Genomic DNA, 21,170 nt, shown 5'->3' with positions numbered 1-21,170 from the left:
CCGCCCGTCTCCGTGCCCTCCCCCTTCCTCACGCCCGCGGCGGCGGCGGCGGCGGCGGCGGCAGCGGCGAGGGCCCGGATGCTGCTCTGCGAGACGGGACCCGGGAGAGCGGAGCTGATGGACCCAACATGGCGGCGCCGAGTCTGAGCCGAGAGTGAGGCCCGGGAGGGGGAACGGAGAGGGGCGGGGCTGGGAGGCGGTGGGCCCTGGGGGTGGGGAAGGGGAGGTGGCGACTACGGGTTCTACCCGGGGGAGCTGAGGGAAGGGGAGGGGCGGAGACGGGTCGGGACGCCGAGAGGTGAGGTGAGGCGAGGGGAGGGGAGGGGGCAACCGTGGGTCTGGGGCGGGGCGGAGACCGGGAAAGAGGTAGGGGAGAAGGCGAAGGGGAAGGGGAGGAGCTGAGCCGAAATAAACGCGAGGGGAGGCCGAGGGGGCATGTGGGGCAGAGGCGGAGGAGGAGTGTGAGGAGCCAGGTTGGGGAGGGGCCGAGGAAGGGGGGCGAGGAGAGAGTTGGCCGCGGGGGAGGGAGTTGCCTTCGGCCGGCGTCGGATGGGGAAAGGGCGAGGCTGGAGGAAAAGTGTGAGCTGGAGAGGGGGAGGGTGGAGAGGCCCGGGGCAGAGTTGGGGGGCGGGGAGGGCTGAATGCGGGGAGATCCCGGGCCGCTCGCGCCCCGGGGCTTGGTGGAGAGGGCTGGGCAGAGTTGGGCAGCGCCGGCTGTCCCCGGCCTGGAGGGGGTGGGCGGCTCAGGCACCCCCGGGACGTGCCGTGGCTGTTGGGGGCTTGCCGAGCACCGGGGCAGGAAGCGAGCAACTCTTGGACTTTCTCGGGAGCTCCCTACTTCAATGTTCTTGGGCTGATTTTTCTTCGTGGGGTGGGGGTGAATGGGGAGGTGATGTGCGGATGCGGAGGAAGAACAGTACTTTTGTATTTTTTAAGTCAAAAAACAAAAAAGAGCAGAGCGAGGAAACTGTCATTGCCGGGTTGGAGTTTTTGGTGGAAAGGAGGTGGTTGCGGGAAGGAGGAGACCGGGGAAAAAAAACCCAAAAACAAAACTGGACAGTCATTGTCTAGGACCACAGGGCCCATTAAGTGAGTCTCCATCTCCTTGCGGTGTCGGGGAGGGAGTAGTCATTCTCTGTGTAGAAAATGCGGACTCCTGAGAGCCTAGTGACATTTTGGCATTTGAGTATTGCAGCCCTAACAGAACACTTGTGCGTGTCACGTAAGGGGCAGAGGTTCTAACAAGAGACATCACGTCCTATATCCCTAACAAGGGGTTCTCTTGCGCCTTGTTAGAGATATAGGAACCGGCTGGATCTTAAGCTTTGACTGTACGTAGCCACTTAATCCACCATATTCTTGGGAAAGGGGGGTAGTGAGAAACTGTCAACATTAGTCTTTCCTCGTTCACAACATAAACAGGAACTGGGGAAGCATGGAATCTGGGGGTAGATGAAGTGTCATTCTTCCATTTAAGTGTTCACTGTGTTCAGTTTTCCCAGCAGTCATTGAACTTGTTACCTCTGCCATGTGTCTGTCAAGGAGAAGACAGGGAATTCTTGGGGTTAGGTTTTGTTGAGGGGAAATAGAAGTTGGGATGCCTGAAGGCATTTGGCAGGTCTGGTCAGGTTAATCTTGCCCTTCTTTTGTCTCTAATCTTAGGGTTAGGTTATTTCAGTGAAAAAATCCTTAGGTTGTTTCTGTGGTCTCTGGAACAGCATGTATGGTTGTGACTGTGTCTGGTTTTCTTTGTTTTAGAAATTGAGAATTGACTCATGTTTTGCTGTTGTATTTCAACATAACTGCTAGGGAGATGGAAAAGAAAAGCTTCTTGCATAGGTGGTTTAACTGATTTTTGCTCCCATTCAGGGAAAAGGGAAAAGGAAAGAAATATTGACTTTTTGGTCTTAAAGAGAAACTTGTTTGGGGTGAATCCCACGCTTCAGATGTTGGGGTAAATGGTACTTTACTTCCTGACTAGTGTATCAAATCTAGGTAGCTGAGTATATGTTTGAACCAATCTTAAATCATTCTCAGTCCACACACTTCTAAGGTAATGGTCAATTCATTAGATAGGAGACACCGGTACTGTTCACCCTGGGCCAACCCAAAGTATCTGGTGGATCAGTCTCCTTGATCCACTGTAGTTATCATGCACAGAGATTCTTATTGGCACCAGCCCAGCCTTAGGGTAAGAGGAAGATTTTGGGTTTTGGAAGCTACTGGATTATTCACCTTATGCCATTTAACAGGCATATATCAAGACCCATAGATCCCTTTGACATTCTCTTTGGAATGGAGCATTCTTTCCTTTTTACATAACTGGGATCTGAGTCTCATTCATTGTTTCTTTCACCTCACTGATACAGGCAGCTGAGTGGCACGGAGGTTGAGGGGGGACAAGTTCTGCTAGTGATGAAGTTGAGCAAACTCCTGGATCCGGATTGTAAAGGAAGTGGTGGCCTATTTCAAGTGTGATTTAAGTCAGGCTGTCTCTAGTCATCCATCATAACTTAATTGGCATATCTTTGGGAACCTTGTAACCCCGCCTCCCCTCAGTTCTGCTCCCTGTAGTAAATGAAGAATGAAGTCACACTATCCCATTCTGCAATGAAGACTAGAATAAAGATTGAAATGAATGTGAGGCTTGATCTATGATCCCAAAACAGGGTTCACATAAGCATCTTCAGATTTGTCTAGTTAGCTTGTAGTGAGGCCGACACCCACTGTTGGCTGAATGACCACATGGTCCTCATCATAAGGCCTCAGTTTCCTTCTCTGTAAAGTGACTTCTGAGGTCTCAAGTCTTAATCTATGTGATCTTTTGACTTGGGGCTTAGTAGGTTGAGCTACTTTCTGGAATTTGGGGAAATTAGCATCAAAATGCTCTGGGTCTGGATAATTCAGACCTATCTTAGACTTCTCCCTGATTGTTACTCTGCTGTGGCTGCAGTACTTTTGGGCAGGGAGGTGGGGGAGTTACAGAAGGGAGACACTGCTGTATTTATTGTCTTAAGGAAAATTTCAGGATTCAACAAGGCTGTAATCTGAATTGGGGACACTTGAGGGAAACCTATTCTGATTGATTGGAAGTGAGGTATTTACCTGTCTAGCTGCCTATATCCTTTGACCCTCACAACTAACAGCTGGGTATAGGGGGTAAGGTAGACTACTCTTAAATGGCTGTGCTTTCTGACCAGCTAGAAGCAAGAAACTGTTCTTGCTATCCCTATCTTGGGGACAGCTGGAGGTGTGAAATTGAGGTGAAAAAGATCTGGCTTGTGGATGGATAGCTCAACTGTGGAGGCCACAGAAAAAAAGAATGATGGACTTGAAGTTACGGTACCTGTTTGATTCCTAGCTCTGCTATTTCTTGTGTGACTGGGCAAGACAATTAACCTCTCTGGGCTTATTTGTGTATCTGTAAAAGTTCAGACTAAATGACCCTCCATCCCTATGACCAGATCTATAACTTTGATTCACTGTGGCTGTTTTTTTTTTCAGGGGTTCCCCAGGCCTTCTGCATGTTTGGGAGTTGGGGCATCTAAGCTCTCAAATCTTGGTATGGGCCACATTCCTCTCAGAGGTCCTAGTGGAATACCAAATTCTGTCACTACTGGTTCTTCCCCTTCTCTTTTCTAAAAGAGACTAGTTCTATTATTCCCCTCTTATCTTTCTAGACTCCCTGAAACAGTAGTAAAGATCAAGCCAAGTCCTGCTAACCAGTATCCTAATCATGGTCTTTCCCCTAAGACCCATTAGTAAAGTGTTTCTGGTAGAAAAGTACTTTGTTAATTCCTTTATTGGTCTTAGGACTTAAATTTGTTCATGCAAAAAATAAGTAGAGTGGTCTGTTCTTTTAGTGAGGAAGCTATTTCTGGGCTTTGCTACAACAGATAAGGCTGTTAATGGTGCTGTGTCCAGATCATGAGCAGGGTAGTAGTGAAGTAATGATATTAGTTTGAAGTAGTGAAAATAGTAGTGGAATTCTGGTTTGATACTTAGAAACCTGAATTATGTGTTGGGACTTGATTTTCAAGTGTGTTACTTGGTTTACTGCAGTCTCCTGGAACATCAACTCACAAAAGGAGCTTTACTAGGGGAAGTCTGAAAACTTGGTAACTTCCCCTGCTGTTCATGAAGATTACTCAGTTTAAACCTGCCTGAAAAAATTCTTTCAAATTTCCTTTACTTTCTAGTCCATTTATCTGTCTTGCTTATAATATTTTAAGGTGGCTAGAGGCAGAGATTAGGTCTTCTTGGACTTCTGAGAGTAGCTTTTGCCACCTGATGTCACTCCTGCTGGGAGGTCTTTCAGAAAAAAGCAGGTAAAGCAGTACTACCTTATAAGTGAATCTCTTGTCCCTGTAATCTCACAGGCAGCAACTGTGGCTGGTATCCTAGCCACCTTTGTGTGTACTCCTCTCAAAACTATGATGTAGGTCAGGGGTTCTTGATCTAACCAAGCCTGGGGAAAACACAGTCAGTTCTTTGACCTCTAGACATACACAAGACACTCAGTCTCCCAACTTGGATCATTTTCACTAACTTGTCTCTCATGCCTGGAATTTTCTTCTTTCTCATCTCTGCCTTCTCACTTCCTTCAAGTTCCAGCTAAAACCCAACCTACAAGAAGTCTTTCTTGATTCCCCCTTAATGTCAGTCTCTTCCATTTGATGATTATCTCCAGTTATCCTATATATCCTGTTTATACATGATGGTTATGTTGTCTTTCCCCTTAAAAGCAGAAACTGTCTTCTTCCTATCTTTGTAGCTTTGCAATGTTTGTTGACTAACTGACCAGCTAGGAGAAAGGATGACTGGACTAGAGAGGTGCAGAGTGCTCATGCTATCATCAGGAGCAGTTGAGAAAAAAAAAAAACAGCCACAGTGAATCAAAGTTATAGATCTGGTCATAGGGATGAAGGGTCATTTAGTCTGAACTTTTACAGATACACAAATAAGCCCAGAGAGGTTAATTGTCTTGCCCAGTCACACAAGAAATAGCAGAGCTAGGAATCAACAGAGTATAGGTTGTGCTCAAGCTCTGATTCTGCTGTGAACTGTTACCAGAGGGGAACTACCACAATTCAGTTTACTTCTCCAAGCCTCATTTTCCTAATCTCTAAAAATGAAATTAGACATGATGACTTCTAAGGTTTCTTCCATAACTCATTACGTCTGCTGCAGTGGCTGGGAATATTTTAGGCACTAGAGCTAGAACCCAGATTTCCCTATCTTCTTCATGGTGAGCTGAACTAGTATGGGAAGGGGGCATCTCTGTGGCAGGAGATGGGAAGTGGGACGGAAAAAGTGTCTGGGAAGTGGGGGGGGGATGATTAAGGTGATACTTGACAGCATCTCTTCTAAGAACACAACACTTAAAAATGGGCAGAAAATGCCAGCTTGGGGAAGGTAAACTGTTTCCTATCCCTAAATGGATTTCAAAGCTGGGAGAACTTTTCCTAGTAAGGATGGGCACCAAACTCCAATTCATTGATGTTCCCCTTGTTCTTACAGCACAGTGGGGATCGTAGCAAGTGAACAGGGGCTCTGGAGAGCAGTGTGCACCTGAGCCCCCAGCATGGCAGGGCTAAAGCGGCGGGCCAGCCAAGTATGGCCTGAGGAGCGGGGAGAGCAGGAGCATGGGCTATACAGCCTGCACCGAATGTTTGACATCGTGGGCACCCACCTAACGCACCGAGATGTGCGTGTCCTCTCCTTCCTTTTTGTTGATGTAATTGATGACCATGAGCGTGGCCTCATTCGAAGTGGACGAGATTTCTTATTAGCGCTGGAGCGTCAGGGCCGATGTGATGAAAGTAACTTTCGACAGGTGCTGCAGCTGCTACGCATCATCACTCGACATGACCTGCTGCCCTATGTCACACTCAAGAGGAGGCGGGCTGGTGAGGGGGTTATTGGGGACTGGGAACACGGGGAGGCCAATGAAGAAATTCATGAAGGTCTGGGGAGGAGTGGCACTGTGGCCCAGGGTATGAGTCTATAAAGCATCTGGATGAGAGTGGCATCTAAAACCCCTAGTATAGGATTAGATGGGTATGGGTGTATGTCTCCCATCTTTCCCTGAATGACTTACTTTTCTTCTCTCCCCACACACAGTGTGCCCAGACCTTGTAGACAAATACCTGGAGGAAACGTCAATCCGTTACGTGACCCCCAGAGCCCACAGTAACCCAGAGCCGGGACCTCCCCAAACCCCTAAATCAGGTGAAAAGATGTAGATGTCCTTTAGCTCCTCTAAGTAAGAGGATTCTAGTCTTATTCTATGCCTAACTTCCAAAACCAGGTGAAAGGATATTGACTCTTCCCCCTTTTGGCCCCACACAAAGCTAAGGGGATGCCCCTAAGTGTACTCTCTGCTGTTCTTGTAGGTTTCATGGATTATTTTTAAATGTTTGATGACTGTCCTTTTCTCCCTTTCACTGTCACTTTCCACTAATCCTGCCTCTTCCCCTCCTTCCCAAAGAAAGAGTTAAACAGCAATCAATTTATTTGCAGTCCCATAAATTGAGAGTGGAATAGATGATTATGGGTTTCTACTTCATTTATTCCCCTTTTCCCACCAGTGCCTCCCCACTATCCTGTTGTGTGCTGCCCCAATGCTGGCCAACAGATGTGTATCAAACGGCCAGCTCGAGGGAGAGCAACACTTGTAAGTCAGCGGAAGCGCCGGAAGTCAGTGACACCAGACCCCAAGGAGAAACAGACGTGCGGTAAGGGAGGCAATGGTACAGCCCAGGGAGTTAGTGGGAGTGAAGGTACTCTCCAAAAGGCAGACTATACTTTTTTCTTGATGGATGGGGACATTGAAAGAGGTTGAAGCACTGCTTCTTTGCCTTGTCATGATTCTGTTGTCCTTTTAGAATGATTCTGAAGCAGCCTCTCCCTGCTAAGTCCCTTCCTGTCCAAGGTGGAGAAAGAGTTAAAGTAGTTTGTACAATGAGATTGTCTATTTAATATAGAAAAAGTTCAACCCCACATCGACAAATGAAGTTTGATTTGGAGGTGATATGGTCTTATTGTGCCCTATTACTAAGAACTCTTTTTCTTCACTGCCTTTTCCTCTTGGTCCAAGCATGGGCTCAAACAAACTGAGAGGTATATAAAGGAAGTCTGGAAATGAGACATGTATAGAGAAGCCATAGGGGAACTCTCCCTGGAGAAGGGTAACTACTCCCTTACTGTAGTGCTTTGGTCTTCCAAGCCCATTACTCTTCTAACAAGGTATGGCCTAAGCACTCACCTTTTCTTTCCTATAGACATCAGGCTTCGGGTGAGGGCCGAGTACTGCCAGCATGAGACAGCTCTGCAGGGCAACGTCTTCTCAAATAAGCAGGACCCACTTGAACGCCAGTTTGAGCGTTTCAATCAGGCCAATACCATCCTCAAGTCCCGGGACCTGGGTTCCATCATCTGTGACATCAAGTTCTCTGAGCTCACCTACCTCGATGCCTTTTGGCGCGACTACATCAACGGCTCCCTCCTGGAGGCACTCAAAGGCGTCTTCATCACAGACTCACTTAAACAGGCTGTGGGCCACGAGGCTATCAAGCTGCTGGTGAATGTGGATGAGGAGGACTATGAGCTGGGTCGACAGAAACTCCTGAGGAACTTGATGTTGCAGGCACTGCCCTGACCCTCCTCTCACCTTTCACTAATCTGGGGCCTCAGCTCGGCACCCATCTCTGGAGTTCACACACTGTTTGGGGTTTTCTCCACACCCCTCCTGTCACCTTCGCCCCCCCTCCCCTTCTTTTTTAAAGGAAAAGACAAAAGTGGAAGTGGTGTGTCTCCCTATCCCCTCCCCCACCCAGACTTCCACAAGCCTGGGAATCCAGCCTGGGCAAGGAAGGAAGAAGCAGTCTTGTCTCAGAGTGCTCTGTGGAACCGCTGCTGAAGTTGTTTGGGGGGTCTGTAGGAGGCTCTCTCAATTGCCCTCAGGCTTCATGAGGGCTAGTTTTATTTTGTTTTGTCTGAGAAACCAAAGGGCTGTGGTGTGAGAGCTTGCTGGAGAGAGGTAAGAGTCAGGGTTGTACCTTGGGGATTTACCACATTCCCTCCACCCTGCTGAGATTGTAAGGAACAAGTGGAGCAGCACTTGGAAAGGTATGGCCTCTTCACTTGCTCACTCCTGGCCCCTGGTGCTTCCCTCCCTCCCCCCCCATCTCCCAGGGACAGGGGTTAGGGGCTCTTTTCCTAGTCTGGGGCCCTCATTTACCCTCTGTCAACTCCTCTTCTAGGAAGCAGTGAGAAGGGAGGACTGGGGCAGCCCAAGAACCCCTTGTCTGTGTGCTCTTGTGCACAAGTGCCTGTGTGTATGCAGGATGGGGGGGAAGGGTTGCTGGGAGCACACACTCCCTGAGAAAGGGGCGTGTGGCATTTTTCCTTCCATGTTCAAGTGAAAATAAATGTATCCTGCAGCCCATTCCCATCTCTTTTGTTGTCTGGCTTGGCGTGGACTTGGAGCTGGGACATCCCCTTGAGCCTTCAGTGCCTGAATAGCCCCAATTCCCTCTCAATCCTTAGGATTGGGCTGGGACAAAAACTAATTTCTGCACTCATTCTGTTTTGAAGAGTTATGAATGGGCCCTACTTGTTACTACGTTCTAGTATGTTTGCTACACTGTTCCCCTTACCCCCAAAGGAGATGTCGAGACTTGGACTTCATGACTATATTTTTTTCATTGTCAGTGCTGCTTAGACCTTGGTGTAGCTTTAGCTTTCATAAAATTGTGATTTAAGAGCTCTTCTATATGTAACTAAAGTCTTGAGTAAAGAAAAGCGTTTTTGGGGGCTTTACAACAGGTTGAACCTGTATGCCACAGAAGAAAGGGAGTTGAGGTTTTTCAGTGGCCTGGGGTCCTGCCTCCAAGCCACAGATCCTCACTGGCCCAGAATAGGACCCTGGTTCAGTCAGCAGGTATTAAGGATCTGGGCGACCCAAATTGCCATACAGGTCAGGCCTTCGGTGCTGGGCCACAGGCATATGCTGGCGTACTTGGTGCAAATATGCCAGGTCAATGTGGGCAAGGCAGAGCCCTGTCCCCTCAGAACATCGTGCTACCACGACTCCCCAAGGGTCCACCACCATACTGTGTCCATAACTCCCTCTTTTTTCATGGTGCTGTCCCCACTGTGCTGCTGCAACTACATAGCACTGTGTCTCGATGGCCCGAGCCCGGAGCAGCACCTGGGGAGAGAATGAAGGTGGATGAAAACAACTTCAGCATCTGGAGGGAAGCAGTGGAAAGAAGAGTGACCTTTGGAAGCAAGTATTCCCCCGTTCAGTTCTGAGAGACAGTCATGGGGAGCCAGGAAAGAAATACAGCATTTTTTTCTAGTTGGATAAGTAGATATTATATATTGGTAGATCCTTACCTCCCAGTGGGCTGGTCCTGTGACTGAGCCAAAGGCGGAAGGGTAAGTGAGAATTTCAGCACCATCCTGGGCTAGTGCAAGGGAAAGCTCTGGAAAACGCAGGTCATAGCAGATGGCCAGGCCTAACTGGGATGGAGAAAAGTAAAATATTTAGCTTCTCTTCAATGCTATTCCACTGTCATCTTGCCCCCTCCAACATATTCCCATTTTCCCCACTTTAGCCTCCTCCCTTCCCTCTCTGCCAACCTTGCCAGCTGGTGTACTGACAGGTGACCCAAGACTGGGCCCAGGTACAGTAGAGGTGCTCTCACACATGGGTCCCTGTCCTGGAAGCTTCACATCACAGAGGTGTGTCTTCCTATATGTGGCCACAATAGAGCCTTGGGAGTAGAAGAGGAATACTCTGCTGATGATTTTATATTTCCCCATTGCCCCCAAAGAGGGAACCACCTATAAGTTAGGAACCAGAGGCATAGACATTATGTCCACAAGGTGTATGTATTTGGGGAGGAAGAGGGGAGGAACATGAGAGAAGGAGCAGAGGAATCCAACTAGTAAATGGCCTTGAGGGTTTGTTAAATTGTCTCAAAGGTCTCTGGGCAAGGAAAGTGGAGGGAGTGAAGTTGGAGGCTGAAAACAGGATTATAGGAATGAAACTCCAAAGGGCAGGACAGGGCTAAGAGAAGGAGTTAGGAACTTCAGGTCTTACCCTTGTTGTCCAGGAGCACGTGACAATTATAGATGCGCTGAGTCTGCTCCCAGTCTTGGCCACGTTCATGAAAACCACCCAGAGATAGCCAAAGTCCACATTCCCTGTAGAGAAAATAAGAGACAAGCTTTCTTGGAACCCTGTCTCCATCACAGTCACCTGAGCCTACTATCCCAGCGTTCCTTCTTTGCTGCCTTCCATACCTGGCAAGTTGGGCATACCGATTCACAAGATCCCCACCCAATGGCTCAGACAGGCGAAGGGTCTCTGCTGTGTCACGAGCAATGAAGTCAAAGGCCTCAGGCAGGAAGGCCAAGCAGGCACCCAACTTGGCAGCCTCCTGAACCAATCCTGAACAGGCTGCAAAAGTCTTTTCCTTATCTGGTGTGGATGTCACCTGACACACAGCGACCAGGGGCAAACCTCGAGGAGAAGAGCTAGCCATGGTCCCAGGCCTGTGAAAAAGAGAAGATCCAGGCATCCCCAAATGTATTAAGTGAGAGCCCCCAGCAGGAAAACCGGCAAATACTTGGGACTAGGACTGATCCTTCCTGGGCCTCAGCTGGCTGTAAAGTGTGCGCGACATTTAAGCCTTACAGGCTGTAACCACGAAAAGCTCCAGATGCAGAGAAAGGGATGAGCCGCTCTTACATTACCACACGACTCCAGTCGGGCACCCGCCCCCCACCCTGATCAGAAACGGGTAGCGGGCTCTACCTGCTGTGCCTGGTGCCCGCTGGGTCACCGACTTGGGAGAGACCAGGCAGCCTGAACGTAGAGCGCAGCAGGGACGGGCACTTCCTTGGCAGCCAGAGGGTGGAGCTCAGCCTGGGAACAGAGGGGTTCTAGGACACTCCGGCCCCTCGCCTGCTCTAGAATGCCAGCACAGCGAGCTGCCCCTCCCCGACCTCCCGCCCCGTCCGGTCTCTGGCCGCGGGGAGCTAAACCCCTGCGTGTGGGGGGCACGGCTAGCCGCCGCCCGCCCTCGGCCGGCTTTTCGGAGCGCGAAGGTCACTTACTGACCTAGGACAGGTCTCCTCTCGCTGCAGACGCCGGCAATGCCTGAGGGCAAGAAAGCCATCACCGCCGCGTTCCACGTCTGCACTCACTCCCCAGACTCCTGCTGCTGCCCCAGCTCGGCCTTTCCCTCCTCCCACTTCCCTCCCGGGGAGGGGCGTCCTGGTACAAGCAGAGGAAGCCCCAGAGTAGGATCCTACATGGAGCCGGAGCTCTGGGGCGACACGTCCGCCGCTCCTCTCGCCTCCCGCTCAAAGGTCTTGAAGCTTTGGGGGCCATAGGGCACACGGAAATAGCAGGCACCCCAACGGAAGTGCCCCTAACCAAGATGGCATTCGAGGCACCAGGATCCGGAGGAGGCTGGGACTGAGGCGGCCGGATGTGACGCACAAAGAGACGAGCACTGGGCTTCTAGGGCCCTACACCTAGCGGGCGGGTAAAGATGGCGGAGAGTAGCAACCGGGCTAACAAGAGTAGCGGCAGTGGCGGCAGCGGCGCCGGCAGCGCGGGCAAGGGAGCGGTGTCGGCGGAGCAGGTGAGCTCAGCCGCCCGCACGGCGACCCCGGCTCCTGTTGGGTGCCGTGGGGGCGGGTCCCGTGGCACGTGCGGTGCCTCCGCGGCCCAGGCTCGCCTGACCGCGAACCTGGGCAAGACGGGGGCCCCCAGCTGCGGAGGGAGAGGGCGGGCGTGCGTGCGGGAGGAGCACGGCAGACGGGGGCTGAGGGTGACTGTGCTGAGGGTGAGTGTGGACACGACCGTGGGCTCAAGGTGGGAGAGCCCCTCGGGACCGGAGCGTGGGACAGCAGCCCCCAGCCTCGTAAGTGCTGTGAGCCCTGGGGAGGCCGATCCCCGGGGTCTCCCGGGGAAAGGACCCGAGGCTTCCTGGAGAGGACCAGGCCCCTCTCTGTGAAATAGCCACGTGACGCCTGGAAGCCGCAGGTCTGGGGAAGTTCCGTGGTCTTGCGGGGCGCGGGCCGAAGCGCGAACAGATGGTAGGGATAGGTGCCCCAACCCAGCCCTTGGCTTATTGGGAGCTCTCTCTCAGCCTTCTACACTGGGCTTTTGACAGTTGGTGCTCTGGGATAGCTTAGTGTGAGCCTGAGCTCCTAGGCCCACCCCTCCTGCGGAGCTGCGGAAGTGCCTGAAGGCATCGACTTGGGAGGTGAGCCAGAGCCATCCCCAACACCTGAGACCGGCCTGGGCTTGGGAGGATTGTGTTCCAGAACATCGACTGGGTGACTGCAAGATGCTACCGTACTTGATCTCAAGCGACTTAGAACACTCAGTGTAATGTGACTTGCACTTTAAGAGAATCTTTATTCTTTTACTTTTATAAAAAAAAAAAAAGCTTAAAGCTAATCTTTTTAAACACTGGTATGACCATGTCAGTCAATTCCCTACCATTGGCTTCCTTTAGTATCAGACATCAAATTGTCATTGACTTTTAAAGCCCTTTGAAACCTGGCCCCCTCCTACTCTTCTGTTCTTGTTACACTTTGCTCCATATAGTCTAGGATTCTGGGATATGGGCCTTCTTGCTGGCTTCCTTACACATGACATTCTGTCTCCTGCCCCTGGCTTGGAACGCTCCACCTCATCACCTCCACTTCTTAACTTGCTTCAACACTCAGCTCAAATTCCACCTTCTGCTAGAAGCTTCTTCTGCCTCCCGTTCCCCCTTCCTTCTGAGATAAATTTCCATTTTCCCTGCATGTATATATGTTTTATGTATATACTCATTTGGATCTGGTCATCTCTGGCCATGCCAGAAAACATGAACACAGTATGGTATAAAGAGAAAGGGAAATAGAGTTATATATAAGCATTTGGATAAGGAAAGGAAAAAATCAGTAGGAAAGATAATCTGTAGATAGAAAATTCTGGGAGCAGGGCTTAGCATTCCCATGAGTTAGTGTTGGATTATTTTGTTTCTTAAATTTGCAGCTAAGATTTTGGGTAGCACCTAAAAAGTATTCTCTCTCTATACAGGAATGGCTGAAATTCTTTAACACATTTAAATGGATTCATTTTGGTGTGGCATCTGATTCAAAATTCACCTCTAACCTAGAAGCATCTCTGGTCCTCATTACTTAACCAGAGTAATTTTGTTTTGTTTTTTAAATCTCTAACTCCCCTTAGTTTTAAGCTCATGGGTTTGGGGATTGATTTTATTTCACAAATAAATACATTTTGAGTGTGTGCTCAGAAAATGTTGTTTTTTCAAGTGAGTCTTCTCCTAAGTAGGTTCCATCATTTGTGTTCACACAAGAGTCACTTGGGTATTGTTAGAGTCCTAGGTGGTCAATTAGTCAATATATGTTAAGCATCTACTATGTGTCAGGCACTGTGCTAGATGCCAGAGATTCAACAAAATGTAAACAGTCCCTGCCTTATATTCTAACAAGTTGACAGCATACACCTGTATATGTTGATATATGAAATCTGGGAGTGGGAAGGTACTAGGAATTAGGAGCATCAGGAAAGGACTTATGCAGAAGGTGGTGCTCAAACTGAACCTTGAAGTAAACTATGGATTCCAAAAGTGGGGAGTGAGTAGAGTGTGTTCCAGACATGGGAGACGGCCAGTGCAAAGGCATGGAGATATGAAACAGTGTGATGATGACTAACAAGGCCATTTTGGCTGGATCATGGAGGAAAATAATGTACAGTAAGGCTGGAAAGGTAGAGGAGGCATATTTATATGGAAGCATTGGAGTTTATTGACTGAGGGTAGGAGTGTGCCACATTGTCACATTTGAGCTTTAGAAAATCTCTTTGGCAGCAGTGTGAATGAATTGGAATATGGAGAGAGTGGAAGTAGAGTGACAAATTAGGTCATTTTATTGAGTAGCAGAAGCCACTGGAGGATTTTAAATAGGGACAAAGCAAATACTGATACATTGCATAGTGAGTGAGGCACCAGAAATAAGGAGTTCTGTAGGGCTAAGATAGTAACTATGTTCCATTCTCTGGATGTGAGAATAGAGAAGGAAGGGGGTCTTGCTAAGAAAGACTGTAGAAAAAAAATATTTGGCATTGAATTAATATGATTAGGTCAGGGTTTGGGCTAATCTTTCTCTTCTGGCTTATACTTTCAGCCCTAGGTGGTAGGTACAGAGAGCTCAGGGAACAGCTATATATGGGGAGACCATTTATGTCTGCTCTCCTAATATATACCTGTGTAAGTACTTGTCCTGGTTGTTACCCTCTATATTCTCTGGCAGGAGTCATCCCTCAAGGGAAGACCATTTCAGACAGGAATAAACAAGGCCAAATTGGGAACCCTGATTTGTACTCTTCTCAGCATGTAGGCTGCCACCAAAGGAGCTGCTCTCTTGTCATCTTCATAGGGTTTTCTCCCTCATCTAATCTCTTTTCTCCTCTAGGTGGTTGCTGGCTTCAACCGCCTTCGGCAGGAACAGAGGGGCTTGGCATCCAAAGCAGCTGAACTGGAAATGGAGTTGAATGAGCACAGGTGAGAGGTCTAGGGGAAGAAATAAGGAAGGTTGGCAGTGAGGGGGCAATCTATGCTCTGTTGGAGCTGTACCCTCAGACCCTTCTCCTTCTGGCCATAGCCTAGTGATAGATACGCTGAGAGAAGTGGACCCAACCCGGAAGTGCTATAGAATGGTTGGGGGAGTTCTGGTGGAGCGAACTGTCAAAGAGGTGCTACCTGCCTTGGAGGGTAACAAAGAGCAGGTAAGAAGGGAAAGGAGGGGGGGACACAGAAGGGAGAAGGTTAGGATCCCTGAGCAGGAAGGACATCTAGTCAAAGCCAGGGTCAGTGTCTTTTGTGGGCTTTGCAACCAGGCTGGGCTGTGGGAGGGAGTAGGGCAACAGTGGTCTTATTTCTTTTTCTGATCTCATCAACTGGGCTGCTGAATCTTGGTTAGAGGAGGTCACTGAGGTGACATTTCTCCTTTACTTCACAAACTATAAATAGCATATTATCAGGTAGAAGTATCACTATTCTAATTTAACACTAATTCTTACCCACCAGATTCAAAAGATCATTGAGACACTGACCCAGCAGCTTCAAGCAAAGGGAAGGGAGTTGAATGACTTCAGGGAGAAACATAATATTCGGCTAATGGGTGAGGATGAGAAGCCAGCAGCCAAGGACAGTGGGGAGGGGTCTGGGGCCAAGGCCAGCTCTGCTGGTGTGCTGGTCTCCTAAGAATCAAGATCTCTGTCACATTTTTTCTCCCATGCCTCTTACACACACCCTTTGTTATTATTTTTCTTTGTTGCTGCTCTTGTAATATTTTTGTTAAATAAATGGTTTGGTCTCAGTGCCCAGTTCTGTTCTGAGGCTTTCTTCTGTGTTATTGATAAAAACTGAGAAGAGGGACCAGGTCAAGACTCACTCAGATGAATTATACAGATAGTTAGTGACTCTTAAGATAGGCTAAAAACTCAGAATGTCACCACTAGGCCTTTCCCACCACACCCCCAGAAAAGATGGAGAGAGTCAGTGTCTGACTTATAGATTAGCATTTAATGAACAACTATAGGTCTGCTAGGATAATGCACTGTGCATGAACTGAGGGAGTCGATTTCCCTGGCTCAGAAAGATAGTTCCAGTGTATAAACATCTGGACTAGCTGTCCTGCCATCCTCACCAAAGCCCCCAACTAGATAGAGCTGGTCATTCCAGAGGCAGGTTCGATGGCCTACCCGTTTCATGCTTCGATCTGCACATGGAAAGTGGAACCATCGCTTGGTCACTTTGCCTGTGGGGAGGAAAACACTTTAGAATATGGAGTTGGGAAAGTTACCTTATTAAGATCTGTCCATTCATTCCCTTTCTCTTGGCCTTTTCCTTTTAGTAAGCCGCTGTTGCCTGACTGAACATGTGCTAATTTCCCCCTCTTCCTTGCCCTGTTTCCCCAACCTGACTCGTCTTGCCATCCTCTTTGTACTCCCTCCCATCCCAATTTCTCCCAACCATTGTGACCTTTCTCACGAGAATCATAGATGTAGAGGTCGTTGCAGACTGTGTCCCGAGCTCTGGTCAGAGTTTCTCCACCAAACAGCACAGCAAAGGGCCCCACCACGGAGCAGGAATGGTGCCGAAGACCCCGGGGCCCCTCCAGGGACCCCTGCTCACTGCTCACTAGCTGGGAGAGCTGTGCTGTCAGCCGAGAGGCAACAACCGGCTCCTCCTGGAGGGTGGGGGGGCCAGAGAAATGGGAAGGGATAGGAGGCACCATTACATGGTAGGTAAGACTGGCCTGGACGCCATCTCCGACGGGCAAGTCACTCATCTCTCATTGGGTTTGCACACCCCCAGGGGTTCCCTAGATTCGGGTGGTCTGTTGAAACGTGGATGAGGAAAAGAATTACACCTTGATTCCAACATAACTGGTTTCCCCTGTAACCCTACGTTATTCTGGGCGTTTGGAACCACTCTCTTGCGGCGGGGTTCCCAGGCTTCGGCCGAGCTGCCCATGGGGTCCCCGGCCCCCAAGCGCTTGGCAGCCCTGCCCCGAGCACTCACCTGGATCTGCCCCGGGCCCCAGCGCCCCGCCACTTCGGGCTCGGGGGAGTTGCAGCCCCCGAAGAGCAGGAGCTGGTGGCCGGCGTGCGGGCCGCCAGTGCGGAGCAGCGCGGCGCAGTGGCCGGAGCGCGAGGCCGTGTGGCCGCCCTCTTGGCGGTAGCTGCGGGGATGGACATCTCAGGCCCGGCCCCAGCACTGAACCCGCGGGGCTCGGCCCGGCCCGCGCGTGCCCGTGGGCGGCGGGGCCTCCCTACCTGTAGGTGCGCGCGGGGGGATCCACGCGCAGGGTGTAGACGCTCCCGTAGCGGCGCTGTGTGCGGGTGCCGCCCTCGCGGCCCGTCACGCGCAGCTCGTGGTCCGATAGGCGGGTGCAGGTGTGGCTGCTGAGCCCAGCCGGGGCACTGCTGCCCGGGGCCGCGGACCACGCCTCCCAGGCCCCGAGCTCCGCATCCAGGGCTGCCACGGCCGCCACGCGCCGGGACCCGTCCCAGCCGCCCACCACGCAGAGCCAGCGGCCGCCCACGGGCACCGCGTCGTGGTGGCTGCGCCGGGGTCCCCCCGGGCCGCCCGCCCGCTCGGCCTTGCCCGCCGCTGGGTCAAAGGTCACTGCGTCCCCGAGGGGCTCGCGCGCGCCCCCACACGACAGGCCGCCGACCACATAGAACCGATCCCGCAGCACGGTGCACGAGTGGAACGCCCGTGCCAGGAGCGGATCACGCGCCACGGGCCGCCAGGCCCACCCAGGGCGCCGGGCCGCGGCCATGGGGGGGAGGGGCAAAGGGCCGGGAGGTGTCTCTTCCCCGTCCCGCCTCTCACCCGACTAGCCCACCTTCCGCCCCACCCCCACGCCGCGCCCCCGACTCTTGGGAACCCCGCCCTCAGCCTTACCCCACCCCTCCCCCCCACCCTGAGGCGAGCTCTCCCCCACCTCGAAGCCCCGCCTTTTCCAGTGTTGCCCTGGTGACGACGGCTGTTGGTAACTGCGTGACCGGAAAGGCTTGGTTACCATAGCAACGGGGACGCAAATACAAATCTGTTACCAAGGGTAGCGACCTGGTGTCAAGTAAGGTGCCGGTCACTATGGCAACTAGAGAAGAGGTGGGGAACGACCCAATGGGTGGGTGGAGAGAAGGGGCAAAGAACCCCCTGTCCCTTACAGGTGCCTTGAATCAGGTCAAGGTGGACAGGCAGGGGACCAGGACAGTGTCTCCCTGCCAGGCAGCCGGGAACTGCGATTCTTTATGACTTCTGCTAATCTGGGCCCATTCATTAGGGATGTGATATGAACTACAGATTTGGAGACCTAATTTCAATCCTAGTTTGCCGCTAGCCTTCTAATAAATGATTGCATCTCAGGGAATCAGATTCCTCGATTTCTGTACCTCCAGCCTATCACATTGTTTTGTGCATAGCATTCATTCATTATTCATTCATTCATTCATTCCTTTTCGATAAAATGAGGGTGTTGGAATAGATAGGTGTTTCTCAAATTAATCTCATTGGACACTCTTGAGCTTGACATTAACACATCATACCAAAAAATTGTTATATATAATAAATTTTTCTGTTAAATATTCTCTTAAAAATCCAGAAGGCTAATTTGTTTATATGATGCTTCGGTATTTAAGTAGAACTCTTATCTCATCCATTGATACAGCTCACAATTTATCCATTACTCTCATTCTGTTTACTTCTTGGCCCTGTTATGTTTCATCCACAGAAAAGAATTCTCCCAAAATTCTTGTCAGAATTCTTCTAGGCCTTTCTACATTTTAAAACATGTTTTATTTTTACGCTTTTATTATAATATCGCTCTCATTTCCTAATAATTTCCTATTACACTCAATAGAATTCTACCTTTGTAACAAATAAGTACACTTAAAACTAACCAAGAGATTGGCCATGTGTGAAAATGAAGGAATCATTCTGCACTTAAAAGTCCACTACAGCTCTGGCAAGAGACAGTAATCATGTTTTATCATCAGTACGATGAATTTACAATTTGTCAAGTCACTAATCAGAGATCTGGTTTTTAATTGTTAACGTTGCTTTTATTATGAATTTAGAAACATCAGCCCAAGTGAATGTTTCCATATACAAAGAACAGAGAAAGAGACTTGTAAATGAAACGATCTATTACATAACAGTTTGGGTTTTTGATGTATTTATTAAATTTAACATGGTAGGATCAATACAGTCCTGCTTGTCTGTATCCCCTTCCAAAGTTCCCTCTGTTTTCTTCTGTGTATTTTTAGATGCTTCATGGAAGTTCTTTTCTTGCTTTCCTTTTTTTTTCTTTTTGCATCTCTATTACTACCCTTCTACCACTTCTCACAACTCTCTCCAGCAAATAAATTTGTTGGATTAGAATAAGTATGATCAAGCAAAACAAATTCACACATTGAGAACATTTGAAAATGTGACTCATTCTGCACCTAAAGGAAGTATGTTTCATCATCAGTCTTCTAAAGCTGTGATTGGTTATTGCATTGATAAGGGTTGTTTTCAAAGATGTTTTCCTTTACAACATGCAGTGTCATGAATTGTCCTGGTTCTGCTCATTTTATTCTATCAATTCATCATACAGACTTCCCAAGTTGTTGTGGGTCTGTCCTTTTGTGTCTTATGGTACAATATTATTCCAGTACATTCATATGCTATACTTTGTTTAGCCTATTCCTGCTGGTGAATACTCATTTGGTTTCCAGTTCTTTACTGCCACAGAAAGTTTTGATATAAATTTTTTTGTTTGTATGGGCCCTTTCTGGGTCAAGCTTATTTTAGGCCAAGCCAGTGATTTCGTCTGGAGTTTATAATGCAACAAGATACTCATGGACTTTGCTCATAAATTGCAATAAAAACAACTTTATCATTGACAAGGTTAAAATACATACATACACACATATATATATAATATGTACATGTGTGTACATATTATATATCTATATAGATACATAATTCCTAATGAAACTCAAATTTTTAAAAATGGATTCTCTGTATCCTTACTATAGCAATTAACAGTCAGAAAGGTATCTCCAGGGGTGGCTAGGTGGCACAGTGAGTAGAGTGCTGGCCCTAGAATCAGGAGGACCCAAGTTCCGATCTGGCCTCAGACATTTAACAGACACATACAAAATAACCTAGCCGTATGACCTTGGGCAAGTTACTTAACCCCAATTGCCCTCCAAAATAAAAGAAAGGTATCTCCAAAGGGCAATGGAGATTCTGCTAAAACCTCCAGAAGACCAATTTCCTTTAGCTTGGGTCTTTTATGCCTGGGGGGGAGGGGGAATGGGGCAGGGGGCAGGGAAACAAGGAAGCCAAACCAATAAATAATTCAATCCCTAGTAACCTCAGGACAACGAAGTTCCAAGGAGGAGTTTCTGACCCCCTAAAAGGAAAATCAGCATAGTCTATATGAAATAGCTGCCATTTCTATCACATCCCACCCCTTGGTGGAAAGATCCCCAAAATTTTCTAGGGGACCTTCTACTATTAAAATAATTTTTAAACAATTCTGACCTCATAGGCAACATTAGAGGAGAAGCCTATAATCTTCTAAAATATAATAATTGTCAACATCTAAAAAGTTTTGGTTAAAGGAGACAAACAAATAATGATATACATTTATCTCATTTTATTCCCTTAAGCTAGAGAAACTTGTGCAAGCAGGAGCTGAGTCCTAACTGATGAACAGATGAATCAAAAGACTTTTTATACATTTTAGAATCATCCCAATTCAGGATGACCCTGTCACAAAACTTTATGACTTCTATTTGTTATCATCTATGTGTGAGAAAGAAGTTAAATGCAGATTGACAACAAACGGGGAGCAGTCTATTTACATTTTATGGTCTCAGGATATTTTTCTCCCAAGATAAGGGGGAATCTTGTCTCCAACCTTATCTAGTTTCTGGTGTTTTGCTAACACAGAAGGCAAGGGAAAGCAGTCTGTTTGATTAATTCAGACTTTGGCCAAAATATGATATTTAATGATTATCATGTCTGCCCTTTTGTTCAGGAACATATTTATTAAAATTCTGTTCCTTTAGACCAAAGAAGGTATGAAAAAAAACTCTCTTCTTGGTAGCTTTCCCATATCCTTATCTAAGTGAATTCAGGTTTTTCCCAATCACTTCCTGAAATAGGGGGCACCCAGATATGGGCAGTTACTGTAAGGCAATTACAATATAAGCAAAAGGAGCAGGCTGCAAAGAGAATCAAGGTAGCACAATGGGAATACAGAAAAATAAGTTAAAGCTGTAAAAAATATATAAAAAACCAATGCAAGGGGACTCCAGAGAGGGAGCAGTTCTTGTGCAGGCCTGGTACGGATTCTTGGGAAAGCTGTCTGCATCTGATGTCATCTTTTTCAAATTCCTTGGCTCAGATGACCACTCCATATCCACAAGCTGGAGTAGTCAGACAGACTGTAAGGGTTATGGGATTTAAAGATCTCCCATGCCCCATGGACGTGCTGACATAGCAGAGCAAGAAAAAAAAAAAAAGCCGAGCTAACGGTCCTGTGGTTGGCAGTTGGCG

At 48.7% G+C, this 21,170-nt stretch overlaps 5 protein-coding genes across 12 annotated transcripts in view; 2 read left to right on the top strand and 3 right to left on the bottom strand.

The window, feature by feature from the left end:
* Nucleotides 1-21,170, bottom strand: part of UFC1 (ubiquitin-fold modifier conjugating enzyme 1) — a 428,252-nt gene that overhangs the window by 28,465 nt on the left and 378,617 nt on the right. The window lies entirely within an intron of this gene.
* DEDD (death effector domain containing) lies at nucleotides 6-8,449 on the top strand. Of its 6 annotated transcripts, none has more exons than XM_069070496.1 (5): nucleotides 7-154; nucleotides 5,521-5,909; nucleotides 6,124-6,231; nucleotides 6,591-6,737; nucleotides 7,284-8,449. In XM_069070496.1, the coding sequence occupies exons 2-5, from the start codon at nucleotides 5,585-5,587 to the stop codon at nucleotides 7,658-7,660; spliced, it is 957 nt and encodes a 318-aa protein (XP_068926597.1). In that variant the 5' UTR covers nucleotides 7-154; nucleotides 5,521-5,584; the 3' UTR covers nucleotides 7,661-8,449. The 6 variants fall into 6 exon arrangements, with proteins under 6 accessions (XP_068926603.1, XP_068926597.1, XP_068926598.1 ...); XM_069070497.1 differs by lacking the exon at nucleotides 7-154 and adding an exon at nucleotides 216-303; XM_069070499.1 differs by lacking the exon at nucleotides 7-154 and adding an exon at nucleotides 224-298.
* On the bottom strand, nucleotides 8,682-11,470 carry NIT1 (nitrilase 1). Of its 3 annotated transcripts, none has more exons than XM_069070494.1 (7): nucleotides 11,329-11,470; nucleotides 10,829-10,939; nucleotides 10,315-10,566; nucleotides 10,112-10,215; nucleotides 9,649-9,782; nucleotides 9,403-9,528; nucleotides 8,682-9,214 (listed from the first exon to the last, which is right to left on the bottom strand). In XM_069070494.1, coding segments are annotated over exons 1-7 (996 nt in total). In that variant the 5' UTR covers nucleotides 11,331-11,470; the 3' UTR covers nucleotides 8,682-8,947. The 3 variants fall into 3 exon arrangements, with proteins under 3 accessions (XP_068926595.1, XP_068926594.1, XP_068926596.1); XM_069070493.1 differs by lacking the exon at nucleotides 11,329-11,470 and adding an exon at nucleotides 11,135-11,173; XM_069070495.1 differs by lacking the exon at nucleotides 10,829-10,939 and having other exon boundaries at nucleotides 11,329-11,459.
* PFDN2 (prefoldin subunit 2) lies at nucleotides 11,504-15,423 on the top strand. The gene is made up of 4 exons (XM_069070503.1): nucleotides 11,504-11,663; nucleotides 14,515-14,603; nucleotides 14,704-14,827; nucleotides 15,129-15,423. Exons 1-4 carry the CDS (start codon nucleotides 11,571-11,573, stop codon nucleotides 15,303-15,305), a joined length of 483 nt encoding a protein of 160 aa, XP_068926604.1. The 5' UTR covers nucleotides 11,504-11,570; the 3' UTR covers nucleotides 15,306-15,423.
* On the bottom strand, nucleotides 15,606-17,408 carry KLHDC9 (kelch domain containing 9). The gene is made up of 4 exons (XM_069070504.1): nucleotides 16,883-17,408; nucleotides 16,629-16,788; nucleotides 16,095-16,293; nucleotides 15,606-15,861 (listed from the first exon to the last, which is right to left on the bottom strand). Exons 1-4 carry the CDS (start codon nucleotides 17,389-17,391, stop codon nucleotides 15,695-15,697), a joined length of 1,035 nt encoding a protein of 344 aa, XP_068926605.1. The 5' UTR covers nucleotides 17,392-17,408; the 3' UTR covers nucleotides 15,606-15,694.

The sequence above is a fragment of the Petaurus breviceps genome, unplaced genomic scaffold (assembly GCF_028583685.1).
Source record: "Petaurus breviceps papuanus isolate PSGF00001 unplaced genomic scaffold, PetGlider_PUasm1.0 90808, whole genome shotgun sequence".
Lineage (NCBI taxonomy): Eukaryota > Metazoa > Chordata > Mammalia > Diprotodontia > Petauridae > Petaurus > Petaurus breviceps.
This window is presented reverse-complemented; position numbering and strand designations above follow the sequence as displayed.

Excerpts from the sequence above, each read along its gene's own strand:
- KLHDC9 (XM_069070504.1), bottom strand. The coding sequence starts at position 17,391 with ATGGCCGCGGCCCGGCGCCCTGGGTGGGCCTGGCGGCCCGTGGCGCGT. Across the intron at positions 16,789-16,882 it reads CCCCCCGCGCGCACCTACAG|CTACCGCCAAGAGGGCGGCC; the intron begins GTAGGGAGGCCC and ends CCATCCCCGCAG. Across the intron at positions 15,862-16,094 it reads CCTCTACATCTATGATTCTC|GCAAAGTGACCAAGCGATGG; the intron begins GTGAGAAAGGTC and ends TCCTCCCCACAG.
- PFDN2 (XM_069070503.1), top strand. The coding sequence starts at position 11,571 with ATGGCGGAGAGTAGCAACCGGGCTAACAAGAGTAGCGGCAGTGGCGGC. Across the intron at positions 14,604-14,703 it reads ATGGAGTTGAATGAGCACAG|CCTAGTGATAGATACGCTGA; the intron begins GTGAGAGGTCTA and ends TTCTGGCCATAG. Across the intron at positions 14,828-15,128 it reads TGGAGGGTAACAAAGAGCAG|ATTCAAAAGATCATTGAGAC; the intron begins GTAAGAAGGGAA and ends CTTACCCACCAG.
- NIT1 (XM_069070494.1), bottom strand. Across the intron at positions 9,783-10,111 it reads CGTGCTCCTGGACAACAAGG|GCTCTATTGTGGCCACATAT; the intron begins GTAAGACCTGAA and ends TCTACTCCCAAG. Across the intron at positions 9,529-9,648 it reads TCAGTACACCAGCTGGCAAG|TTAGGCCTGGCCATCTGCTA; the intron begins GTTGGCAGAGAG and ends TCTCCATCCCAG.
- DEDD (XM_069070496.1), top strand. The coding sequence starts at position 5,585 with ATGGCAGGGCTAAAGCGGCGGGCCAGCCAAGTATGGCCTGAGGAGCGG. Across the intron at positions 6,232-6,590 it reads TCCCCAAACCCCTAAATCAG|TGCCTCCCCACTATCCTGTT; the intron begins GTGAAAAGATGT and ends TTTTCCCACCAG. Across the intron at positions 6,738-7,283 it reads CAAGGAGAAACAGACGTGCG|ACATCAGGCTTCGGGTGAGG; the intron begins GTAAGGGAGGCA and ends TCTTTCCTATAG.